At 40.6% G+C, this 22,370-nt stretch overlaps 1 protein-coding gene and 1 pseudogene across 6 annotated transcripts in view; one reads left to right on the forward strand and one right to left on the reverse strand.

Moving 5' to 3' along the window:
* The first annotated feature begins 1,052 nt into the window (after positions 1-1,052).
* On the forward strand, positions 1,053-1,639 carry LOC123577517 (annotated as a pseudogene).
* An 8,293-nt stretch (positions 1,640-9,932) lies between these two features.
* PANK1 (pantothenate kinase 1) overlaps positions 9,933-22,370 on the reverse strand; it is a 101,040-nt gene continuing 88,602 nt past the window's right edge. For all 6 annotated transcript variants that reach the window (XM_045438172.1, XM_045438173.1, XM_045438171.1 and 3 more), the window contains 4 exons: positions 20,889-21,065; positions 20,242-20,365; positions 15,916-16,041; positions 9,933-11,414 (listed from right to left, as the gene is read on the reverse strand). In XM_045438172.1, the coding sequence (XP_045294128.1) occupies positions 11,355-11,414; positions 15,916-16,041; positions 20,242-20,365; positions 20,889-21,065 (487 nt within the window). In that variant the 3' untranslated portion in view covers positions 9,933-11,354. The remainder of the gene's footprint in view (positions 11,415-15,915; positions 16,042-20,241; positions 20,366-20,888; positions 21,066-22,370) is intronic.

A 22,370-nucleotide genomic window follows, 5' to 3' on the forward strand; every position in this document is an offset into this window, starting at 1 on the left:
TTCATCCAAATTCTGCTACCAATGTATTCTTTTAGTTTTCATTTTTTCATTTTTATTTTAGAGAGAGAGAGAGTGAGCTGGGGAGAGCGGCAGAGGGAGAGAGAGAGAGAGAGAGAGAGAGAGAGAGAGAATCTTAAGCAGGCTCCACATTCAGGGTGAAACTCGATCCAACAACCCTGGGATCGTGACCTGATGAGCCAAAATCAAGAGTCAGACATTCAACCCACTGAGCCCCTCAGGCGCCCCATCCAACTTATTCTTTTAACCTAGAGAAGCTTCTTTTGCTTTCTCTGCCTTGACTTTCTTGATGTAAAATAGAGATAACATTGCCTGTTTGCCTAGTTCATGAGGATATCATGAGGATAAACTAGCCAATGAGACACTTAGAACATTAAATGTTCTTAACAAGTGCACTTTTATAACCTACAGAACTTAGAGAAAATGATTGCTCACATATGACAAAAAAAAAAAAAAAAAAAAAAAAAAAAAAAAACCACCAAAAAAATAGCATTTGCAAAAGACCAAAAAAGAAAGATAATGTGCCAGGTCACATGCATAACTCTTGGAGGCAGAGGCAGAGGCAGAGGCAGTGTGAGTGGCTGCTCCCTTCGGGGACTGCCCAGGACTGATTTTTACTGAGCATGAGCACCTGAGCCAGGCACAGTTCTCAGCTCTTTTTCATCATCACTTAATCCTTACAATCATCTAAGGGAATAACTAGTTTTATCCCCATTTTACAGATGAACTAACTGAGGCTTTCAGAGGTTAGGGGACTCACCCACGGTCACACTCTAGCTTAAAGACAGGCTTCAACCAAAGCAGGCTCATTGCAGAATTTTTTTTTTTTCTGATTCACTCAACTGCATTGCCTTCTCAAAGACTGTAAGATAGCTTCTCTTTTGACCTGACAAGTTCATTGCAATTCCCAATATTAGAATCAAAAGCTCTGGATCAGGAAGATCTCAAAGACTTTCTATGCATATTAAAAGGAGATACCATTTTTCATCTATACGATTGGAAATTATGAAAGGATTGATAATACCTAGTGTGGATGAGTGTGTAGGAAAGTAAGCACTACGAAAATTCATGTACAATGTGTATACTCCTACTGTTTGGAAGGGCAAATTGTCAGTAACTCTCAAAAAATAAAATTTAAAGGAGACTGCCCAGTGCCAGGTAGATGGTCACCATGAAGTTCAACTCCTTTGTGACCTTGGACCACAGCAAAAATCTCAAACGCCCCCTCAGTGCCCCCTTGCACATGCACAGGAAGATCCTATCTTCCCCAATGTCCAAGAAGCTGCAGCAAAAGTACAATGTGCCAGGCCCATGTAACAAGGATGATGAGGGCCAGGTGGTTCAAGGACACTGCAAAGTTCACCAAACTGGCAAGTTAGTCCAAGTGTACAGAAAGATATATGTCATCTACATGGAGTGGGTACAGCATGAGAAGGCTAATGGTACAACTCTCCATGTGGCATTCACACGAGATCTATTTTCTCACCCCTAAGAGGTGGTTCTCACTAGGCTAAAACTGGACAAAGATCAGAAAAAAAATTCTTGAATGCAAAGCCAAATCCTGACAAGTTTGAAAAGAGAAAGGCAAATATAAGAACTTAATGAGAAAATGCAAGAATGAATATAACCTGTTGTGCAACCATGGTTTAATTGTAGACTTTTAGCCTGACATGTATTCCTCTGAAACTTTCCAAGATGTCTCTCAAACATTTCGTTTCATTCTTGTTTTGTTATTGATACGTAGCTCTGTAAATCTGCTTTTGTTGTTTTGATTAATAATTTTGTGAAAACAAAATAATAAATAACTATACACACACACACACACACACACACACACATACAGGAGAGAGTGAGAGATTGAGAGAGAGACACCTGGATGGATCAACATTTGGCATTATTGTGGATAGGGTATGGTATTGAAATAGGGGAATTAAGTTAGTCTATTTATGATGATAGCCAACATTTACCTGGTGCTTGGGTAGTCTTTAAAACATTTTACATATACTAACCGGTTTAATTCTCCTAACAAATTTTGTTTGCATTTGACAGCTGAGGAAAGTGAATCACAGAGATGTTAACTTGTCTAAGCTCATACAGCAGGTGGCTCCAGAGTACCACCTATACGTCATTGCCTCTTATTCTAGAAGTTCAGATTCCTCTCTTCACTCCACTCCCAGAATGCTGCAGTCAAGCTTATATTTCCAGAAAGGAGAGGAGAAACACCTTCTCTGGAGGATATCATGAATCCTGGAGAAAAGATCCAAAGATATTGACAGTGGGTATCTCCAAAGAAATGGCTGAGCCAGATCACCTTACAGTGAAGTTCAATCATCAAGTTCCACCCCTTACGTAAACCTTCAATCAACTTTTTGTCACACAAGGATCACAAGACATCTAGGGAAAGCCTCTAAAATGAAAGACAGAGACCAAAGCACATAGAAAAAAAGCAATTTGGAAGAGAGACTATTCAGACATGTAAAAACATAAAAGACAAAATATTTTTTTGAAAAATAAAACATAGGTTATGAAAAAATCAGACAATAAAAATAGTTGTTGGGAAATCCAGCATAATGGTAGAAATAGTAGCAATAATAACTTCATAGAAGAGCTGGAAGATAAAGGTGAAATGGAGCAAAAAGATTAAGATGAAAACTAGAAGAAAAAGGAATATGGAAATTAGACAGCCAATACAGGAAGTCCAACATCCAAACAAGGGTAGCTCCCGAGCAAGAGATCAGAGAGGGGATGGAATTATCAAAGAAATAATATTATAAAATTTCTCAGAGATGAAGGATACAAATTTTCAGTTTGAAGGAATCCATTATGTAACCAGCTTAGCCAATAAAAATACATTCATACTAAGGCTTATCATTATACATGTTCAGAATACTGGTGAAGGAGAGAAGTTTCTTCAATAGTTTAAATATTTTTTTTAAGTTTATTTATTTTGAGAGTGAGAGAGAGAGAGAGAGAGAGAGCAAGTGGGAAAGGGGCCGAGAGAGGGCAAGACAGAATCCCAAGCAGGCTCTGCACTGCAGAGCTCGATGTGGGACTCGAACTCATGAAAGGTGAGATCATGACCTGATCCAAAGTCGGACCCTCAACTGACTGAGCCACCCAGGTGCCTCAATAGTTTAAATATTTTTAGCCCATTTTCTTATCACTTGTGTGGTCTATGAGGAGAAGTCCACTGTAAGTGGTAAGTGGTTAAGTCCTAGCATTGTTCCCTCCATATGTAAGACACCCTTTCTCCAACTCCTTGCTTCTTTCAGAGTTTTCTCTTTGTCTTTGATTTTCTGCAGTTTGAATAGGATATGCCTAGGTGTAGATTTTTTGGTATTTTTCTTGTCTAGATCCTCGAGCTTCTTGGATCTGTGGTTTGGTATTTGTCATTAATTTTGGAAAATTCTCAGCTATTATTTCTTCAAACATTTCTTCAGCTCCATTCTCTCTCCTTTACTGGTGTTCTAAGTATGCGTAGGTTATATTGTTTGAAATTATGCCACAGCTCTTGGGTATTCTGTTCTCTCTTTGAATTTCGTTTAGAAGATTTTATTGACATATCTTCAAGCTCACTGATTCTTTTCTTAGCCGTGTTTGGTCTACTGATGAGCCTATCAAAAGCATTCTTCACTTCTTGTTGCAGCATTTGAATTTCTAGCGTTTCCTTTTGATTCCTCATTAGATTTTCCATCTCTCTGTTTACATTGCCAATCAGTTCTTGTTCTACCTTTTCCATTAAAATCCTTCACATATTTATGTTAAATTCCCTGATTGGTAATTCCAAAATCTATGTCATATTGGAGTCTGATGCTTGCTTGATCTCTCCAGACTGTTTTTTCTTGTCTCCTTGCATGTCATATAATCTTTTGCTGAAAGCTACAAAGGATGTATTAGGTAATAGAAACTGAGGTACAATGGCTTTTAGTGTGAGATTTATGTGAATCTGGCTAGGAGTCAGGCTGTGTTTAACATTGCTGTAGCTGTAGGTGCAGAGGCTTCAAACTCCTCGTGTCTTTTTTTTTTTTTTTTAAGTTTATTTATTTATTTTGAGAGGGAGAGGGAGCTCATGAGTGGGGGAGGGGCAGAGAGAGAGAGGGAGAGAGAGAGAACCCCAAGCAGTCTCTGCACTCTCAGCGTGGAGCCAGATGTGGGGCTCGAACCCATAAACCGAGTGATCATGACCTGAGCTGAAATCAAGAATTGGACACTTAACTGAACCACCCAGATCCCCCTGTGTCCTTGTTTGTAACTCCTCTGTTGTCTTTGAGTTTCCCTAATAAGTTCTTAAGTAGAATCTGCACCTTACAGCTCTCTTTGAGCTGTAGTCCACTGTTATTATACTGAAGCCATGTTGATGTGGTGGTAGGAGGTAAGGAGGGGAAACATTCATAATCTTAAGAGGAAATCTCAGTCTTGCAGTGGGCCTGTGTCCCTGGGCTGTGGGCTCATGTTTCCCAGAATTCCCCTTTTCCCACCTCCTCCTTGTACTCCCTCTTCCTTCCCCAGCCTTAGCTGAGATAGGGATACAAAAGGAAGCTGAAGTTAGGGAATTTCCTCCCCCCACCCCACTGAGGTGAGATAAATCTCTGATAAAATCCTGACCCCTGGAGGGGCACCTGGGTGGCCTGGAGCCTCTTTCGGATTCTGTGTCTCCAGCTCTCTCTGTCCCTCCCCCACTCACACTCTGTCTCTCTCTCTCTCTCAAAACTAAATAAACATTAAAAAATTAAAAAATATATTGACGATTGGGAACCAGCCCTTTTTCATGGAGAATACTCTAGACCAATTTCAAAATGGTTACTTTTACTGTCCCTCTGCCAGAGACACAAGATAATTTTTCTCAGCTCTTCACCATGAGAGCCTGATGGAGTTCCTGGAGGCACATGAAAGTGTGGAGACCCCCGCCTAAGACTGCAGGCCCCCAGGAATTTCTCTCTCTTCTGCTAGATTACACTCATCCTCCACCAGTTTGTCAAAATTGCCATGTAAGTGTACCCACCAGTTAATGGGAGGTAGGAAAACTGATTTCAGCTGTGATTTTCTGTCTCTTCAGATTTCAGGCTGGCAGTTTGCCCTATGACCTCAGTTCTCTGATGAGCCCAAGAAAAGTTATTGATTTTCAGTTTTTAGCTTTTTTCTTATAAGGATGGGAGTGATGAATTCCAAGCTCTTTACAGGTTGGGGCTGAAGCCAGAAGTTGATAAGTTTCCAAAAGCTTCCAGAAAAAGAGGGGGGAAGAAGTCACATGTGAAGATCAGGAGTCAGAATGACATCAGGCTTTCTCACAGTAACACTGGAAGCTTGACAATAACAGGGCTACGCCTTCAGAATTCTGGGAAAAAAAAATCTAACCTAATATTTTATACTTTGTCAAACTATCAATTGAGTATGAGCATAGAATAAAAATATTTTTAGAAATGTTTAAACATACAACTACCCAAAAAATTTCCACTTGTCACCCTACGCTTATCTGGGAAGCTGCTTTGCTCAGAAAAGCGAGATAAAACAAGAAAGAACAACAGCCAATGTTGAAAAAAGAGTTCCTGATAAAAATATACCCAGGCATTGGTTGGAATGCTGAACATACCCCTCCCCATAATCCTCCAGTCAGGATCGTTCCGGTAGCTCTGCACATTAGCTACAACTTTGGTGGTCTGACATGTTCAAGTGCCCTTTCCCAGCCCTTGGTTTTGCCTGTACACACTGAGGAAGTACCATGTGTCATTAATAAAGTATAAAGAGAAAGAGGGACAAAAAACAAGAAAACAGGGGTGCTGCTATTTTTTTCAGTCTTCTGGAGCTTACTTAACTTTAATTTAGATTATATGCATGTCAAAGTTGTTAAAATTATAAAAGTTACTTAAGTTTAATTTTTTAAGTTAATTTATGTATTTATTTTTTTTGAGAGAGAGGGATAGAGAGCGAGTGAGGGAGGTGCAGAGAGAGAGGGAGAGGGAGACAGAGAATCCCAAGCAAGATCCACACTGTCAGTGGATGCAGATGTCAAGACTGATGCGGAGCTTGAACTCATAAACCTTGAGATCATGACCTGAGCTGAAACCAAGAGTCAGACACCTAACAGACTGAGCCACCCAGGCACCCCAAGAATGCTTAGGAAGATGAATTCTCACTGCAAACTCGTTGAGAATTGGTGACAACGTTAAGTGAAATAGCCTCAATTCATTCTAGTTTGGAATGTTTGGTGTTTACCTGATAGAGTGAGCACAAAAAAGAGGCAAAGACTTTTAATTATCTTTTATTATTATCTTTTATTTTTGTATTGCAAGTGATGAATACTCATAAACTAACCTTTGAAAGTGTACCATAAAAGGCACTACATAAATGGTTACACTATGGCATCGCCAATATAACACTTTTGAAAAATGAAACAAATAAGTGAGGTCATTGCGGGAGTAAGTGCTTGTGGATTGGTTAAAAAATAATCCAGTCTCAATATCATAAGTAGATGCAAAAAAGTGCCGTGTGTCAGACTTGGCGCGCTCTGGAAACCACTACATGACCCTGATAATGACAAAGGCATTGACAATAAAGATTCAAGTGAACAGCTCAAATAATACTGTTTCATGAAATGAGGGAGGAGGGAAAATGGTGCATTACTAAATGTATATTATCTCATGTAACATAATGATTTTGAACTCAAATGGGAACTAAATTGATTATTCTAAGTAAAATAAAAGGAAAATGAATTAACTTCCAAACTGTTTCCCAAACACATCTCCCATTTTTCTTGTGGAGGTGGTAATGAATGACAGCAAGATAAACCTAATGGTCGTTCCTCAAGAGCTGAGGCCATCGTTTCATATTTGTATCTTAGGCCCATCTTACTAAGGAAGTCCCTTGCCTCCCTCTCCGCCACATCACCCTGTTTCTTGTCTTCACAGCCTGATCACTAAATGCTATTTTCCTGTTTATTTGTCGGTTCATGTGCTGAAAGTCCACCTCCCTCGTGAGAACGTAAGCCTGATGAAAGGAGGGGCCTTGCTGTCTTACCCCCACTGAATGCATCCCGGAACTTACCCAATGCCTCCCAGATCATAGGCATTATTAAATTAATTATGTCAAAACTAATTCAAACTAATTAAATTTGTCAAAACTAAATAGATGGAGTGAATAACGAGCCCCTGGTAGACCCAGTAGAATATGGGCATTAGTTCAATTTTCCTCACAAATTTGGGGTCGTCTTCTGATCATTGGGAGCAAAAGAGCCTTCTCTCCAAACAGTTCTCACAAGTGATGGAGTTAATGGTGATCACTGGTGTTGAAATCTTCCTAATCACTAAATGGAATCATAGCAGGGGTGTAGCTATTAGCAGCCTTTGCCCTGTGGGAAATTTCTCAAGAGCTTATATAACCCTCTTAGTTACAGAGAAACGTGGTCCACTAAGCAGCTATTGCATGAGGTCCGACACAACAGAGGAACTGAAGTAAACATGAGAATAAAATGGTGCTCTGTATTCAAAAGCATAATAACTGGTTTACTCCTTTACCTCAGTCGCACATTTTGCTCTGTTACCACTTTGAAGTCAGATTAATTCTAGTTTCACTTGGCCTGAAACCCTTTGATGGCTCGGCCCTGACTACAGAAAACACTAGAATCTTTAGCATGCAATACAACTCTTTCCATAATCTGGCTGATTTCCTCTCTCCTGCTATCTGGTTTCTCTGGCACTAACCAGGCTCTAGCTGAAGCAAACAGCTTCTAGTTCCCTGAAAGACCCAACTGTTTCTTCTCTCAATGCTTCTCTCACCCTGCTCTCTCCGCTTGGGAAGCCCTGCTCTCCCCCCTCCCCGCCCTGGCCCACTCAAGTGGTCTGTACTCACTGGTTGGGACTCTGTGAAAACTTCTTGATCCCCTCCTCTAGGAGAAGTGACCAGTTCCTCCTTCAGATGCAGCCCTCTCCCCTCCCGTACAGACCTCATATTGGGCCTGGCCCACACCTACTCCTGAAATTGCATTTCCTGTCACTCTTCCCATTGTTTACACACACTGGAATCCTTGCAACTCCTCAAAACCTCCATTCTCATTTGCCAGGAGTAAAAAATGTTCTCCCAGGGATTCACACGGTGTGTTCCCGACTTCATCTGACTCCACTCAAACATCACCTTGGAGGAGAGGTTGTCTTTGACCACTCTACCAACGATGTTTTTCCCCTTCCGCTTTCTAAATGGAACTACCCCCTCTCTCGCCCTTTACCTCACCTCATTTTCTCTTTGTAGTACTGATCTACCATTATTTATTTAGTGATTATCTATCTGTCTGTCTTCCTTCTGGAATGTAAGCTCTGGGAGGGTAGGTTTTTGTTTTGTTCTTTGTTGTAAATATTTGTGAATGACACCCGTGACACTTTTTGACACAAATTGGTCTGAGACTTATCTCCCTTGCAGAACAGCAGGGGTTATAGCCAATTCCTGTTGGTTTCCTCAGCTCCTTCCTGGCGCAAAGTGGCTTCTTATTCCCTGTATGACTGGATGAGGTCAAGCATAAATTACCTGTAATAACAGTTCCCACCAAGGGGACTCTGGATCTGTGTATGCTACCTAAGCTGAAGAATACAACTATATTCCCACAATTCCTTTACCTAAAACTCCTGGCACCAGATGTTTTTCAAAATTCAGAATTGTTCGCTACTTAACATTCCGAGTAGGGTCTGGGGTGGTACCCTGTAATCAAACATATCAGTAGCTTTGCAACAAAAGATGAGGAATCCTACAGAGTGTGATGAATAATCCTGAAGTCAGCTTTGTCTGTCAAGTGAGTTATCAAGATACATTTTAAGAGTTTGGAATTTTGGAATTGCGGACACAGGGCTATGGACATGTACTAGCATAGGAAGATCTGTATCTCTGTGCTACAATGGGCTCCCCACATTCTAGAAGATTAGATACCACTGATATCACATGTTCGTTTAAGACATCTGTTTTTCTCTTCCCAGTACAGCTAACATGTCCTATGTGCCAGCCTTTGTGCTAAGCTCTTTAGATATGGAGGTAAAAACTGTATGCCCCATTTTATGAACAAGGAAACCAGGGTTTAGAGAGAGGGTTTAGTGGCTTACCCACACAGCTAACCAATGGCCAAGCTAGATCCACACTGAAGCTGTCTCACAATCAAAAGCCGTGCTCCGGAACACCTGACCGTCCTGAATTCATACAGTTCAAGATAAAAATTCCTTAGTCTTGTCAAGTTTCTTTTCAATGTTGAGCCAAAGGAAAGTGTCTATGATTCAAGTGAATATAAAAATCCTTGAGCTACAAGTTTCTCATTGTAAAAAAAGGCTGGCTGGCTATATGGAGCCTACATTAATCGATATTTGTATAATGGAATAATTGATTTCCTCAGCTAAACTAATGTTTTACACATTTGCAGTGAAAGATCAAGTGATTCCAGATAATTAAAAAATTATATAATTATACTAACTTGCCCTGATTTCTTCTGCAGAACCATAATCCAAGGTCTGCTATTCCCTGACAGAGGAGTGTAGGATTGATTGAGGAGAATAATCAAAAGAAAGGCACTAATGTAGCTAATATGTACATTTTTACATGTATCTTTTTCAAGAACACCTTAGTTGCTTGAATTTTTTAAAGCCAGGTGGAAGTTGATAAGATGTATTTGTGATGACCAAATGTTGAAATTTGGCGGGGAGGGGAACTACCAAAGATAGTAATGATATTCTGGCAATGAATCAGTTGTATAAGAACAATAAAGCTATTTAAAAAAAAATCCCTGCTTAGAGCTACAAGCTTCAACTGAAGACACCCTTATGTGAAAGCCTCAAATTATGAGATGAAGAGTAGCTAAAATACAACACACACTCATTTTATGGCACAAAAGCAGATAATATGAACATGAAGATTAAGAAATGAAAATAACATATACACTAAACACATCACAACAGAAACAGGCTTTATTTCAACCAGACAAGTGAATACTTCAGTTAACATCGAGTTCTCCAAGACGTGAAGATATGGCAATTAAAGATGGTGCTCAGGAGGCAGAGAAGGAAAGATTCACCACGGAGTAATCATAGTGCCTGCAAAGATCCCTTTCAACAATATGCTCAGTTCAAAAGATTAATCAGTTCTAAGTCATTAGACCTCATGCGTTTCAATATTTGTACAAGACTCTCATTTGAAAGTTACCCAACGGTGCCAATGACATCTTTCAAAAAAGAAAAAAAATATGTATAGATAGATCAGTACCATGATTTTTTTAATATTAGAAACTGAGATTGAAATGCAGTTTTCAGTTTGAAATACTTCAAATCAAAATATTATTATTTAAGATGGCTTGTTACAAAGCTCCTATGTACATACGTGTACAAAACAAATAGGTGTTATTACCTGACACGTCAACCCATGACTTCTCCCCCATCTCCCAATGTGAACGGTTAATCTACTGGGAGACTTCACCCGGGAAGTTCCAATGTCCTGCATAAGGATTTGCTGCCACTCATATGGTGGGTATGAATGAGGACAGTTCATCAGAGAACACAATTTAATGTAACCTAATGTAAAGTAAATCCAACAAAACACTGTATATTCATTGTATATCATTTTCAACTTTTGCCTGACTCATAAAATTCATGAACGCTTTCGATCTCGTGCTTCACTCTTAGTGAGCTGATCAGCTCCTTCATTGGTACAAACAATTACATTAAAGAAAGGTATTGGAGAGGAGAGGGAGTCATCTGATGACAGAAACAGGGGGAAAGACTCTCTTTCTCCATAAGACATTCAAACAGAAAAAAACAAGACGAAAAAAAAAGGTAAAGAAACAAACAAACAAAATAGTGTTCACAGTAAAGCATGCCAGATTTGTAGTTTCATTTGAAACCAACAGCAAATCATGAAACGTCATGATGAATATAAGTAAAGGTAAGATCTCCTAGAGTAATTACTAAATGAAGTTAAAATTACCACACTGATCAGTAAACCCCAGAAGAAAAATAAACAGCACTTACACTTCGGGTCCTTCTTAAACCTCATACAACTTTTCAAGGTTAATGCATAAAATTCATAGGTTTGGCCTCTCTGCACAAATGTGTGTGTGTGTGTGTGTGTGTGTGTGTGTGTGTGTGTGTGTTTTAAAAATACAGTATACAGAAAAAACTCTTGTATTCCCCATTTTGAATCATAAGCTCAAAACCCAAGAGTAAAAGATCAGCTAGAAGGATTTTAAATTATTTACAAATCCAGCAGGTTCATCTGCCATAATGGCTTGGCTTCCGTCCCATAGCGACATCTACCTTCTCCAGCGACAGGTCTCAGGTCTCTGTTCTCACAGAAGGCTCTTCTATCCACTGTCGTCACTACTGGTCATCAGTCATCTTGAACAGTTCCAGCAGTGCCCCAACAGCTCCGAAATAACCCTACAAAAGCAATGGGGAAACTTGTGCACGGTTATCTCTAAACAGCCGGATACCTCCTGTTTTTCATAATTCTGGGAATGCTGCCCCCTAATGTTGTAGATAAGAAAAACTTCAAACCTGAACCCTGCCATGCACAGTAGAACAATAATAATAATATTAGAAGATATACCTGTTTTTCTTTTTTTTCTTTTTTAATGTTTATTTATTTTTGAGAGAGAGAGACAGAGTGCGAGTGGGGGAGGGACAGAGAAAGAGAGGGAGACACCGAATCCAAAGCAGTCTCCAGGTTCCGAGCCGTCAGCACAGAGCCGGATGCGGGGCTTGAACTCACAAGACTTGGGATCATTACCTGAGCCGAAGTCAGACGCTTAACTGACTGAGCCACCCAGACGCCCTGTATACCTGGTTTTCTATATTCAATAAATTAGCCGATGTCAATAAAGTGCTTAGGAAAATGTCTGGCACTTCGTGTGTACTACATGAGTGCTGGAATTGTTAGTGTTACAATTATAAGTGTTAGTGTTGTAATTCTTGCCATGGCAAAATTCATTATTATTACCCGATGAGAAATGGAAGGTAATAAAGTAAATTTCCCTTTCAGCGTCATACGCTTGTGCCAGGGCTCAGCCCCAAGCCTGTCTGACTTCAAGGTTGTGTCTCACAGGAGAGAACGCTAAGCTTCCCTCATAGATCTTGGAATGGCATCTAAATCAGCCCGAGATTCACTTTGCTCACCCGGAAAATAAAAGCCCGTATTTTTGTGAAAATGAGAGGAAATGAAAAATAAAAATTTTGAGAGAACTTGGTTTCCAAAAGGTAGAAGGCTCCACTCGTGTTGCCGAGTCAACGGTCACCGGTGGAAATGGGAGGCAACGTGCCAGGGGTAAATACTACATGGTAGGATCCCTGCTTCTGCTACCACCAGCTAACATTTCTTGAGGTTTCATAATGTGCTAAAAATTGTTCTTAAAAAAATTTTTTTTAGTGTTTATTTATTTTTGAGGGAGACAGAGCACGAATGGGGGAGGGGCAGAGAGAGAGGGAGACACAGAATCCAAGCAGGCTCCAGGCTCTGAGCTGTCCTGTCAGCACAGGGCCGATGCAGGGCTCGAACTCACAAATGGCGAGATCATGACCTGAGCCGAAGTCAGACACTTAACTGAACCACCCAGGCATCCCCAAAATTGTTCTTCTAAAAAAAGTTTAAAGAAATGTTTATGTATTTTTGAGAGAGACAGAGAGAGAGAGTACGAGTGGGGGAGGGACAGAGAGAGAGGGAAACAAAGAATCCCAAGCAGGCTCCACACTGTCAGCGCAAATTGCAACATGGGGCTCGAACCAACCAATAGTGAGATCATGACCTGAGCTAAAATTGGATGTTCAACTGACTAAGCCACCCAGGCACTCCTACGCTAAAAATTGTTCTAAGCACTTTACACGAATTTACTCATTCAATCTTCACAATAACTTTATGAGATAAATATTATTATCATCCCACTCTATGAAGACTCACACAAAGACGGAGACGTACAGTTATTGTCTAAGTTCTCCTAGTCAGTTAAGATGCTGTGCTCTTAACTGCTCAGCTGACTACTTCTCAATCCTACTAGTGGAACGAATGAGAAGGAGTGAATGAGGACCCCTGAGGCAGGGCAGGAAAATCACCTCACCAGCACCTCCCAAAAGTTCTCTGTCCACAGTGTCCTCCAGGAAGGCCTGCCTAAGCCAGAGTGAATTTAAGAACGCAGAGAATTTTCTGAGAGATATTTACAAGGGACTATAAAAACGCCCCACTTTCATTGGCCATAAAGACTAAGTTACGATATGTGCGTAACAAAGCAAAGCTGTAGTCCACAGAGGCCTAGGATTGTACAAACTAATACAGGTGACTACATTTTCACCTGCAGAAATGACTTTCCCCAAAATGATGGATCTCACTCCCTATTTTACCACCAACTAACACCCATGTGCCTTGTAGATGGCTTTTAATATCTGATGGCTTGCAGGGTTTGTTTTCTGCCTTAGTTGAAGAGAATCTGGACTTAGGGTTGCCAGATAAAATACAGATAAATGCCAGATAAAATAACTGTGTCCTGTGTTTTTAATCACTAAATATGGCAACTCTAGCTGAACTAGAACAGTGGTTTTCTTTTTTCACTTTAATTGCCTTTTTAAAGCTGAGGTGCTTTCTTCTTTTTCAAACAAAACCTTAGGTGGAAACGATAAACAAGCAGATCAAAAGGGAGCTGCTCTGGTTGGAGGGGGAGGGGGGCAAAAGTTCTCAGACTCTATTCCCCCAAAGTTCTATCACTCCATGCTATAGGTCGGCCGAAAAAACAAAAAACAAAAAAACCGGCTTTCTTTAGTATTAAGTTCTATCACTAAGCCTTAAGTCTTTCCTAGTTAAATTCTTACTGTTTTAGCTGCTTTAAGAAAACAAAAGATGGGCTTAGAAAACTGTAAGTAACTTATAAATGCATCAGCGACTTTTCAAATAAATAATTCAGTTTGGAGATGAGAAAAATGCCACAGTACTTATTCATTACAAGTTTGCAATATTGGTTCTCTCAAAGTTTTTTCTGCTACAATATACCCCAGGGATTAGGTACCTCCTGTGATAAATAAACTGTCGCTCTCTATAATACTGATTTTATTTTATTTTTAAGTTTATTTATTTAGAGACAGAGCGAGCACAAACAGGGGAGGGGCAGAGAGAAGGAGAGACAGAATCCCAAGCAGGCTCCATGCCATCTGCCATCAGTGCAGAGCCTGATGCGGGTCTCAAATTCATGAACTGTGAGATCACGACCTGAGCAGAGATCAAGATCAAGAGCTGGACACTTAACCGACTGCGCCACCCAGGCGCCCCTTAAAGTACTGATTTTAAAGGTGGTGGTGGAGGAAGTGGGCAAAAGAGAGGGAGGTCCCTCGCTTACTGTTAGAAACCTCTGATGTATAGAATTATAGAAACTCCATATAAGGGACTCTCTGAATTAACTGATCTCCGCTTCCTGTGCAAACAGGTTGCTAACGCCTAGGGACACCAGCCTTTCTGGGCCACCAGGCTGCTCTGAGCAGCCCTGGCACTTCCCTTCCTGCCAGCAGAGTTGTCTGCTTGCCAAGAGTCAGCTGTGTTTATCCTCAGATTTGTTTAGGACACTTTTATTGTTAATGTCGTAATCTAATTTAATTATGTATCATCTAAACCAATAAAAAGAGTACAAAATAAATGGACACTTCTATGAAAATCCAGTTAAATTCTCAAAAAAATTTTTTTTTAATGTTTATTTTTGAGAGAGAGAGAGAGAGAGAGAGAGAGAGTGTGAGCAGGGGAGGGGTGGAGAGAGAGAGGGAGACACAGAATGTGAGGCAGGCTCCGGGCTCCCAGCTGTCAGCACAGAGTCCAACGTGGGGCTTGAACCCATGAACCATGAGATCATGACCTGAGCTGAAGTTGGATGCTTAACCAACTGAGCCACCCAGGAACCCCCAGTTAAATTCTTGAAAAAGACTGAAAAAAGCAGTCACAAACCTCTCTACGTAGGTGGATACCAAATATGAAAGGTTGAGGAGAAAATCTAGGATTATGCAAACAAATTGCTTCATAAGTATCTTTAATTTCTTAATCCATTTTAAAGACACAGATCAGACATCAAAGAAGCTATAGGATACTTGCGGATTATGAAAAAAAGGATAACAGCAGGGGCACCTGGGTGGCTCAGTCGGTTAAGCCTCCGACTTCAGCCCAGATCATGATCTCATGGTTCATGGGTTCGAGCCTCCAATTGGGCTCTGCGCTGCCAGCGCAGAGCCTGCTTGGGATTCTTTCTCTCTCTTTCTTTCTCAAAATAAATAAATAAACTTTAAAAAAAACAGAAAGCAAAACAGCAGAGTTCCAATCAGCAGAAATCCATGCTCCAGTTCCAATCCATGCTCAAAATAAACCTTGGTCCTACACTGAAAAATTTGTGAGTGAATGAACATTTATACATTTTATATTAAAATGGTTAAAGTAGAGAGATATTTTTTAATGATTACTCATTTTACCTGATTTTTTAAATTATTATTAACCAACTACAAGTCCTGATTGTTGGAGAAGAAAGCTTCCATTTTATATATAGTTCTTCTTTATCCTTTGTCTAAGTGCAAAGTTTAAATGGCAAATCTTTCTATTTGACCAATTTAAAATTTTTTTTTTCAGCGTTTATTTATTTTTGGGACAGAGAGACAGAGCATGAACGGGGGAGGGTCAGAGAGAGAGAGGGAGACACAGAATCGGAAACAGGCTCCAGGCTCTGAGCCATCAGCCCAGAGCCTGACGCGGGGCTCGAACTCACGGACCGTGAGATCGTGACCTGGCTGAAGTCGGACGCTTAACCGACTGCGCCACCCAGGCGCCCCTCTATTTGACCAATTTTAAAATGGAGGGACTCACTCAAAAGTTAGACAACACCCAATACACTCCACGCAGGATGACTAAGTCCATGTCGACTTGACCTACCTCGTGTTCCAAAAACAGAGCTTTTAGCTGTCCTTTGGACCAAAAATCCATTGCATATGCTAGCAGTTTCATGGAGATCATATTGATTCTGAGAAAATTCCCAACAAACACAACTCTGTCAATATTCTGGAAAAAAAATTAAAGGAGAACAATGAAATGATAGTATAAAAGTAGCATGTAGCAAAGACCCAGTGTTCCATACTCCATGGGCTCCCAGGACCTTCAACAATGAATTTTCTTAAGTGAAATTATTTCAGCATTTCCAAGATGAAGTTGAACAAATGTCATAGTGCATTCCACAAGAATGAGAGGGTGAGATTCTGGTTGGGCGAGGCAGAGACCTCTATTGGGCTTGTTTGCAGGTATTATGTTAGATTGACTTAGGTCTGATATGAAATTCAGCTACCAACACACATATATAAAATTGTAATTGGAGTCTAATTCAGCTAAATTTGCTTATGCATTCCTCCAATCCCTCAAATTCCAGCTATAAATTATTATTATAACCAATTCATAAATAAAACGGCAATGGTATTATTATTCATCCAACAGGTTTGCCCCATTTGCTCTGTACCAAACACCAGGAATACAAAAAGAAACAACTCCCAGTCTCTACCCTTAGGATGTACGGTGGACTATTCTGTTTGGTCAGCATGTGGGTTAAAATATGGAAAAGAAAAATATGCTTGTAGCTTTGGTGACATGGATGTGGATTTGCATTCTGCACACACACTTAACACTGAGCTCAGCCTGACTCCCATGCAGAAGCTGGTCACTACCACTCATTCACAGAGCCAGTTGCTATGGTCACTTATGTCAAATGGAAGAGAGTCTTGGAAGTTGACATTATTTTCTGTTCAGTCTATCAGGAATAATCAGGATCTAGGAACATGGCCTCTTAACCGTCTCCAGTTTTGACAGTGTAAGTTGATGAGCCCATTAATTACGGTGAAAATTTTCCATGGGTGGACGGGTGGGAGGTGGTTTTAATAAGCTTCCACAAATAACAATGGTAGCTACAAACTGCTCAGACTGAGATGCGACAAGAAACACTCAAAGTAAGAAACTCAGATTAAAGAAGAATTTAATGAAATTTAGGAGTTCTGCCTTTTCACCTAAAACAAGGAAGTCCAACCAAAGCCCCAGTCCTGCATTACTCTGGTAATGAGCCAGAAGGAACAGAATGACAATAAAAGCTGATGGACAGTCCTCATTTCAAATAAATTCCAAGTGAGTCAAAGATAGACTATGAAAAAAAAAAGAAAGAAAGAAAGACTAGAGAAAATCTCAGGAAATTAGTTAAAAAAAATAATGTTGACAGGGCACCTGGGTGGCTCAGTTGGTTAAGCATCTGACTCTTGATTTCTACTCAGGTCATGATCTCACGGTTGGTGAGACTGAGCCTTGAGTTGGGCCTGCGCTGACAGCATAGAGCCTGCTTGGGACTCTCCCTCTCCCTCTGCCCCTCCCCCACTCAGGTGCATGCTGGCTCTCTTGCTCTCTCTCCCTCCCTCCCTCAAAATAAGTAAGTAAACATTTATAAAAAATAAAAATAACATTGCAGTAGGAAAGATATAACACTCACATGTATTCTCATGTAAAAAAGCAAGAGGCAATATTCCCGGATGTGCATATTGAAGTATATGAGGTAGGCTGATATAACGTCTGGTATTTGCTTTTAAATATTTTAGCAAAACAGAGAGGAGGAACAAAAGGAGGAGAGAGGAGCAGAGGGAGGAGGAAGAAGAAAACAGATAAGGTGTGTGTGGCAAAGTCTTGATAACTGTTGAGTCTGGTTAATAGATATAAGGAGGTTCTTTATACCATTCTACTCCTTTACGTAGGCTTACCAATTTTCATAATAAAAAGTTGATAAACAATCAAAGCAAGACATACAATAATATGTAAAGGGTGAATTGTATGAGGTGAGATTATATCTCAATAAAAGTGTTGTTAAAAAAAAAGAATGTTGTAGAGTTTGCTGCCTTTGGAAGGAAATGTTTCTCCTTTATTGCATACAAGATAGAATAAAACCCCCAAAGTGGAGAACAATGGCTACCTCTAGTGAGGCTAACATTTCCAGATGGGAATGGAAATTTCCAGGTGAAAATACTTACTTCCTCATATACCCTTTCGGTGTCTTTAGAACTCTGTGTCATGTGCTTTTTTTTGCTGCCTTTGGAAGGAAATGTTTCTCCTTTATTGCATACAAGATAGAATAAAACCCCAAAAGTGGAGAACAATGGCTACCTCTAGTGAGGCTAACATTTCCAGATGGAAATGGAAATTTCCAGGTGGAAATACTTACTCACTTCCTCATATACCCTTTCGGTGTCTTTAGAACTCTGTGTCATGTGCTTTTTTTTTTTTTAATGTTTATTTTTGAGAGAGAGAGAGAGCATGTGTGCGCACGGGTGCATGAGCAAGGGAGGGGCAGAAAGAGAGGGGACAGAGGATCCAAAGCGGCCTCCGTGCTGACAGCAGAAAGCCTGATGGGGGGCTTGAACTCACGAACTATGGGATCATGACCTGAGCCCAAGTCCGACGCTGGGTCCGAGGCACCCAGGCGCCCCATATGTTTGTATTTTCTATCCAATAATATGAATAAAAAGTTTGATGTTGATGGAGAAGCATTTTACAGGATTCCAATAATCACAGCAAAAATATTTTAGAATCTGTAAACGTGGTGCCCCTCTATGAAGTAGCCGAGTTCAAGGGCTCTCCACTCTGTGACTCCAGCACGCTAAGCAATGACTGAAGAGCTCACACTATGGCTCTGACAGGAAACCCTGCTGCCACTTTGTGGTGTGCCCACAGGGAGCCTGCACTGGCAGGTCACCGGCTAATAAAGCCCTTGCCCAAGGTCACCGGGTGGGTGATTCCTCTCATCGGCCATACTTAAAAAAAAAACCCACCATTTTTGCTACACTCCAACAATAAATGTTGGAAATTGAGATCAAGAGTGAAAAATAAACCCAGTCGACCTCCCCCTAAAGTGATTATGATTTCTGTAAAAAGACCTGCTGTCTCACTCAAAGTGCGTGGAAAGCAGGGGAAAGGGCATCTATGACCCTGTGGGGCAGGGACATTGCCATCCAACTGACCTTTGTGAGTATGTGAGGACAGCCCACTACACACATATTGGTCAGGCTTTGTTTGGCTACCTGGAAAAAACTCCCTTTAAAGGTTAAGGTCAAAAAATAAATCCTCTGTTAAAATGAGTCCCATGACTGCAGTGGACTTTGAAAGGCACATGGCTGGAACACATTCTTTCTTTCCATTTCAGCCTTGCATTTAAACTCCTGGCCTTTCATTTAAACTCCATCTCAGACAGGGACTTAAAAAAGTTGTGACCCTGAGCCACAGACCAGTGGCATATTCTATTCAAAGTTGTAACCCCAGATCTCAAAGGCCGGGCTGGCACCACCCGTCATAAAGATCGCCTCTTACCGTGTTTAAAACCCCACTGTTCAACTAGGAGGGGACAGGGGCTGGTTTCTGCAGTACCTGTAATGTTCTATTTCTTGATCTGAGTGGTGGTTATACAGGTGGGTGAAAATTCAAGCTGTACACTTAGGATTTGACTGTCTTCTGTATGTATTTCTATTAAAATTATATTTTTAAGAACTCTATCATGGATGCGACTGTGATTCTTTAATATAACTTCTATTACCCGTTGCATGTTACATGTTCCTGACCCCTTTCTTGTCTTCCTAACACAACTCAGTGGGAGCCATGCTACTTTACAGGTCTCATCTTTCAGAAAAGAGTTTTATTTTCCTGCAGGAATTCTGCAGTGTTTCAAACCATGTTACCAAAACTTTGTCACCAGCCCCACCCCTTTTTTGCCTGGGGCTCTGGCTGGCCTCGGCTGTAGCAAGCTCTCTATGCTTTGATAGCCCTGTACAATGCTGCTTGAACTCCATGCCACAAGGCAACACTGTAAAGAAGCTGAAAGCAGAGAGAATATCAACTATTGCAAGTGGAACACTTTACCTGCAGTTATTTGCAAGGATGCACAGTCTTTCCCTCACATTTCAGTAGGTACGTGGTAATAATGATGGTCAGAGAGGCTATGGTACGTGTGGTAAATTTTACCTGGTTTCCATGATTAGATGGCTTACCATTTATTATCCAGTGCCTCTTAAAAATAAGACACATACTCCTTTCCATTTCCCAAAACACACCCCTCATGTTCTACAAGATGTGATTAGGACAAAAGGCAGGCTTCCCAAGGATCTACAATTTTGTAAGGGTCAACAGTTTTGCACTGCTAAAGATGATGTGTATGAATGACACAAGTCTTTCTCTGGGTTAAGGCCTTACCTCATTCAACGCACACATCCGAGCAATGGAGCCAATGTTGTTGGTGATGGTGACCAGGGTGGCTCGGGCGAGGTCTTCCTTGCTGATGGAATCTCGCTTTTCCTTACTCATCATGTTGCCAAAGCTATGTTGGAAATATTAGCGAGAGTGTTCAAAATCATCCTCAGGCAGGTCCCACGCTTTCACCAAAGTACTGTGGAAAGCCTTATGAATAACTGTTCAAGTTCAAATGACCTGATTTGGCTACCATGGTTTACAAGCAGACAGGATTACGATATGAATGGTTGGCTGCCCTTTTTTTTTTTTTTTTTTTTTTTTTTTTTAAATAGGGGCAAAGTAGCATGACTATTAATGGGAAAAAAAATTTTTTTTTAATGCTCTCTAGATATATTGACAAGAATGGAACAGGGGAAACTGTTGCAGTTTTCCAGAACCTTCTTTCAAAGCTGCCCTATTTTAAGCACAAGCATCAAAGGCTAAACATCTCAGTGCTTTCTAAAGGGTGGGAGATCAAGTCTGAGCTCCAATAACCATAGATACTTGCACCAGGCTGGTGGGTTGACATTTTTAAAAATAACTAAGTGAATGGCCAGGGTGGAGAGGTTGCCTTGTTTAAACACTATGGCTCCTAGCTACTTCGTCTCTACCTTGATGCTACAGCGGATCCTTGAAGGCCAAATCGTTCATAGTCTCCTCCGTAAATGTCCTTCACCAGCTTATCAACATTGGTGCTGTCGCCTTTAGCTGCCATTTCCAGAGCTTCTTCAAAGGTCTCACAACCAGTCAGCAAGCAACATAGGCCTAGGAATGTTCCACCTCCAAGACTGAAGGAACAATAAGGTTTATTTTTAAATTTTACTTTAAGATATGCCCATCCGAGTCCCCAACTACAACAAGGTCACTAATACGGGTTAATAAAAACAGAAGAAAAGCAAAGGGGCACTTGAATTTTGTGGAGGGTGCAAAATAGCTTTAGGGTAGATTGGATTAAAAAAAAAAAAAAAGGGCAGAGGCTAAAAAGAAACACCAAGGAAAACTTGCCCCTGAATTGAAGAATAAAACCAGAGAAAGACTTTCACTGATTTCCGTTGTGAGACCTTCAGCTAGCCACTAACCTAAGAATCTCACTGAGTCTTCTCACCTATAAAATGGGGGCGAATCAGGATCTCTCTTATGTAAGTGGTCTGAAAGCAGCAAATAACCAGAGAAATGACTGCTATGAAAAAAAAGTGTAGCTTCATACAAATACTTGGAAAAAGAAACCTTGTGTACACGAAGTTCACAAGTGCAGAGCCAGACTGACCTAGGGTTGTGAGGAACAGCCTGCCCAGAAGCTGTTATCTTTTACCTTGACCTCTAGCAGACATAATCTCATTGAACCTTCTTAGAAATTTCTAAACGGAAACCACTGATGGCTCACATACTGGATTTTTTTCTGGTAGACTCTGGAAAAGGTTATTAATATTTTACTTACTACCCAGTAGTCAAAAATTGTAACAAAGGTCATAAAACAGTTTCAACGCTCAGCTATGTTTTAAAAGCTTTCAGTCGTTTTGGGGAAAAGTCTTCTAAAATAGTCTCTTTAGACAAAATTAGAAACTAATTATGGTAGTTGAGAATGAATTTAGTTGCGTCTTAATGTCAAAGTTACGTGACAGAAAGAGAAGCAGGCTTGGAGTGGAGCTATCACCAGTGACCTCCGGGCAGGGAAAGAGGCACTGACCCTGGCCTGGGTTTCACTCTACCACGTAGACGAGCAAATGCAGAAGAGTCAATTGCTTATGTCAGTTTTGTCCTCAAGCTCCACGAGCTGCTAGCCCTGGGAAGCCATGTGTGTTTGGGTACTGGCTTTTTAATTCTAAGAGAAAATTCAAGTGGAGGTGAAGGTTATTTTAAATTTAAATTTGAAGCAAGAAACTCTAGGGGAAACTCTATTTTCTGTCAATAACTGTCGACAAGAAGGTGCCAGATTATAGACAGGCACACAGTTCTTTAAGTTGTATCTAAAATGAAACCGTATGTGATATTTCTTAAATAGTGATTCTTACAAAAATACATGCTTGATTGAAACTATAGCTCCTTGTGGAAAATTATGTAGCTAGGCACCACCAGAGGCAGTTACCCACACT

The sequence above is a fragment of the Leopardus geoffroyi genome, chromosome D2, assembly GCF_018350155.1.
Source record: "Leopardus geoffroyi isolate Oge1 chromosome D2, O.geoffroyi_Oge1_pat1.0, whole genome shotgun sequence".
Lineage (NCBI taxonomy): Eukaryota > Metazoa > Chordata > Mammalia > Carnivora > Felidae > Leopardus > Leopardus geoffroyi.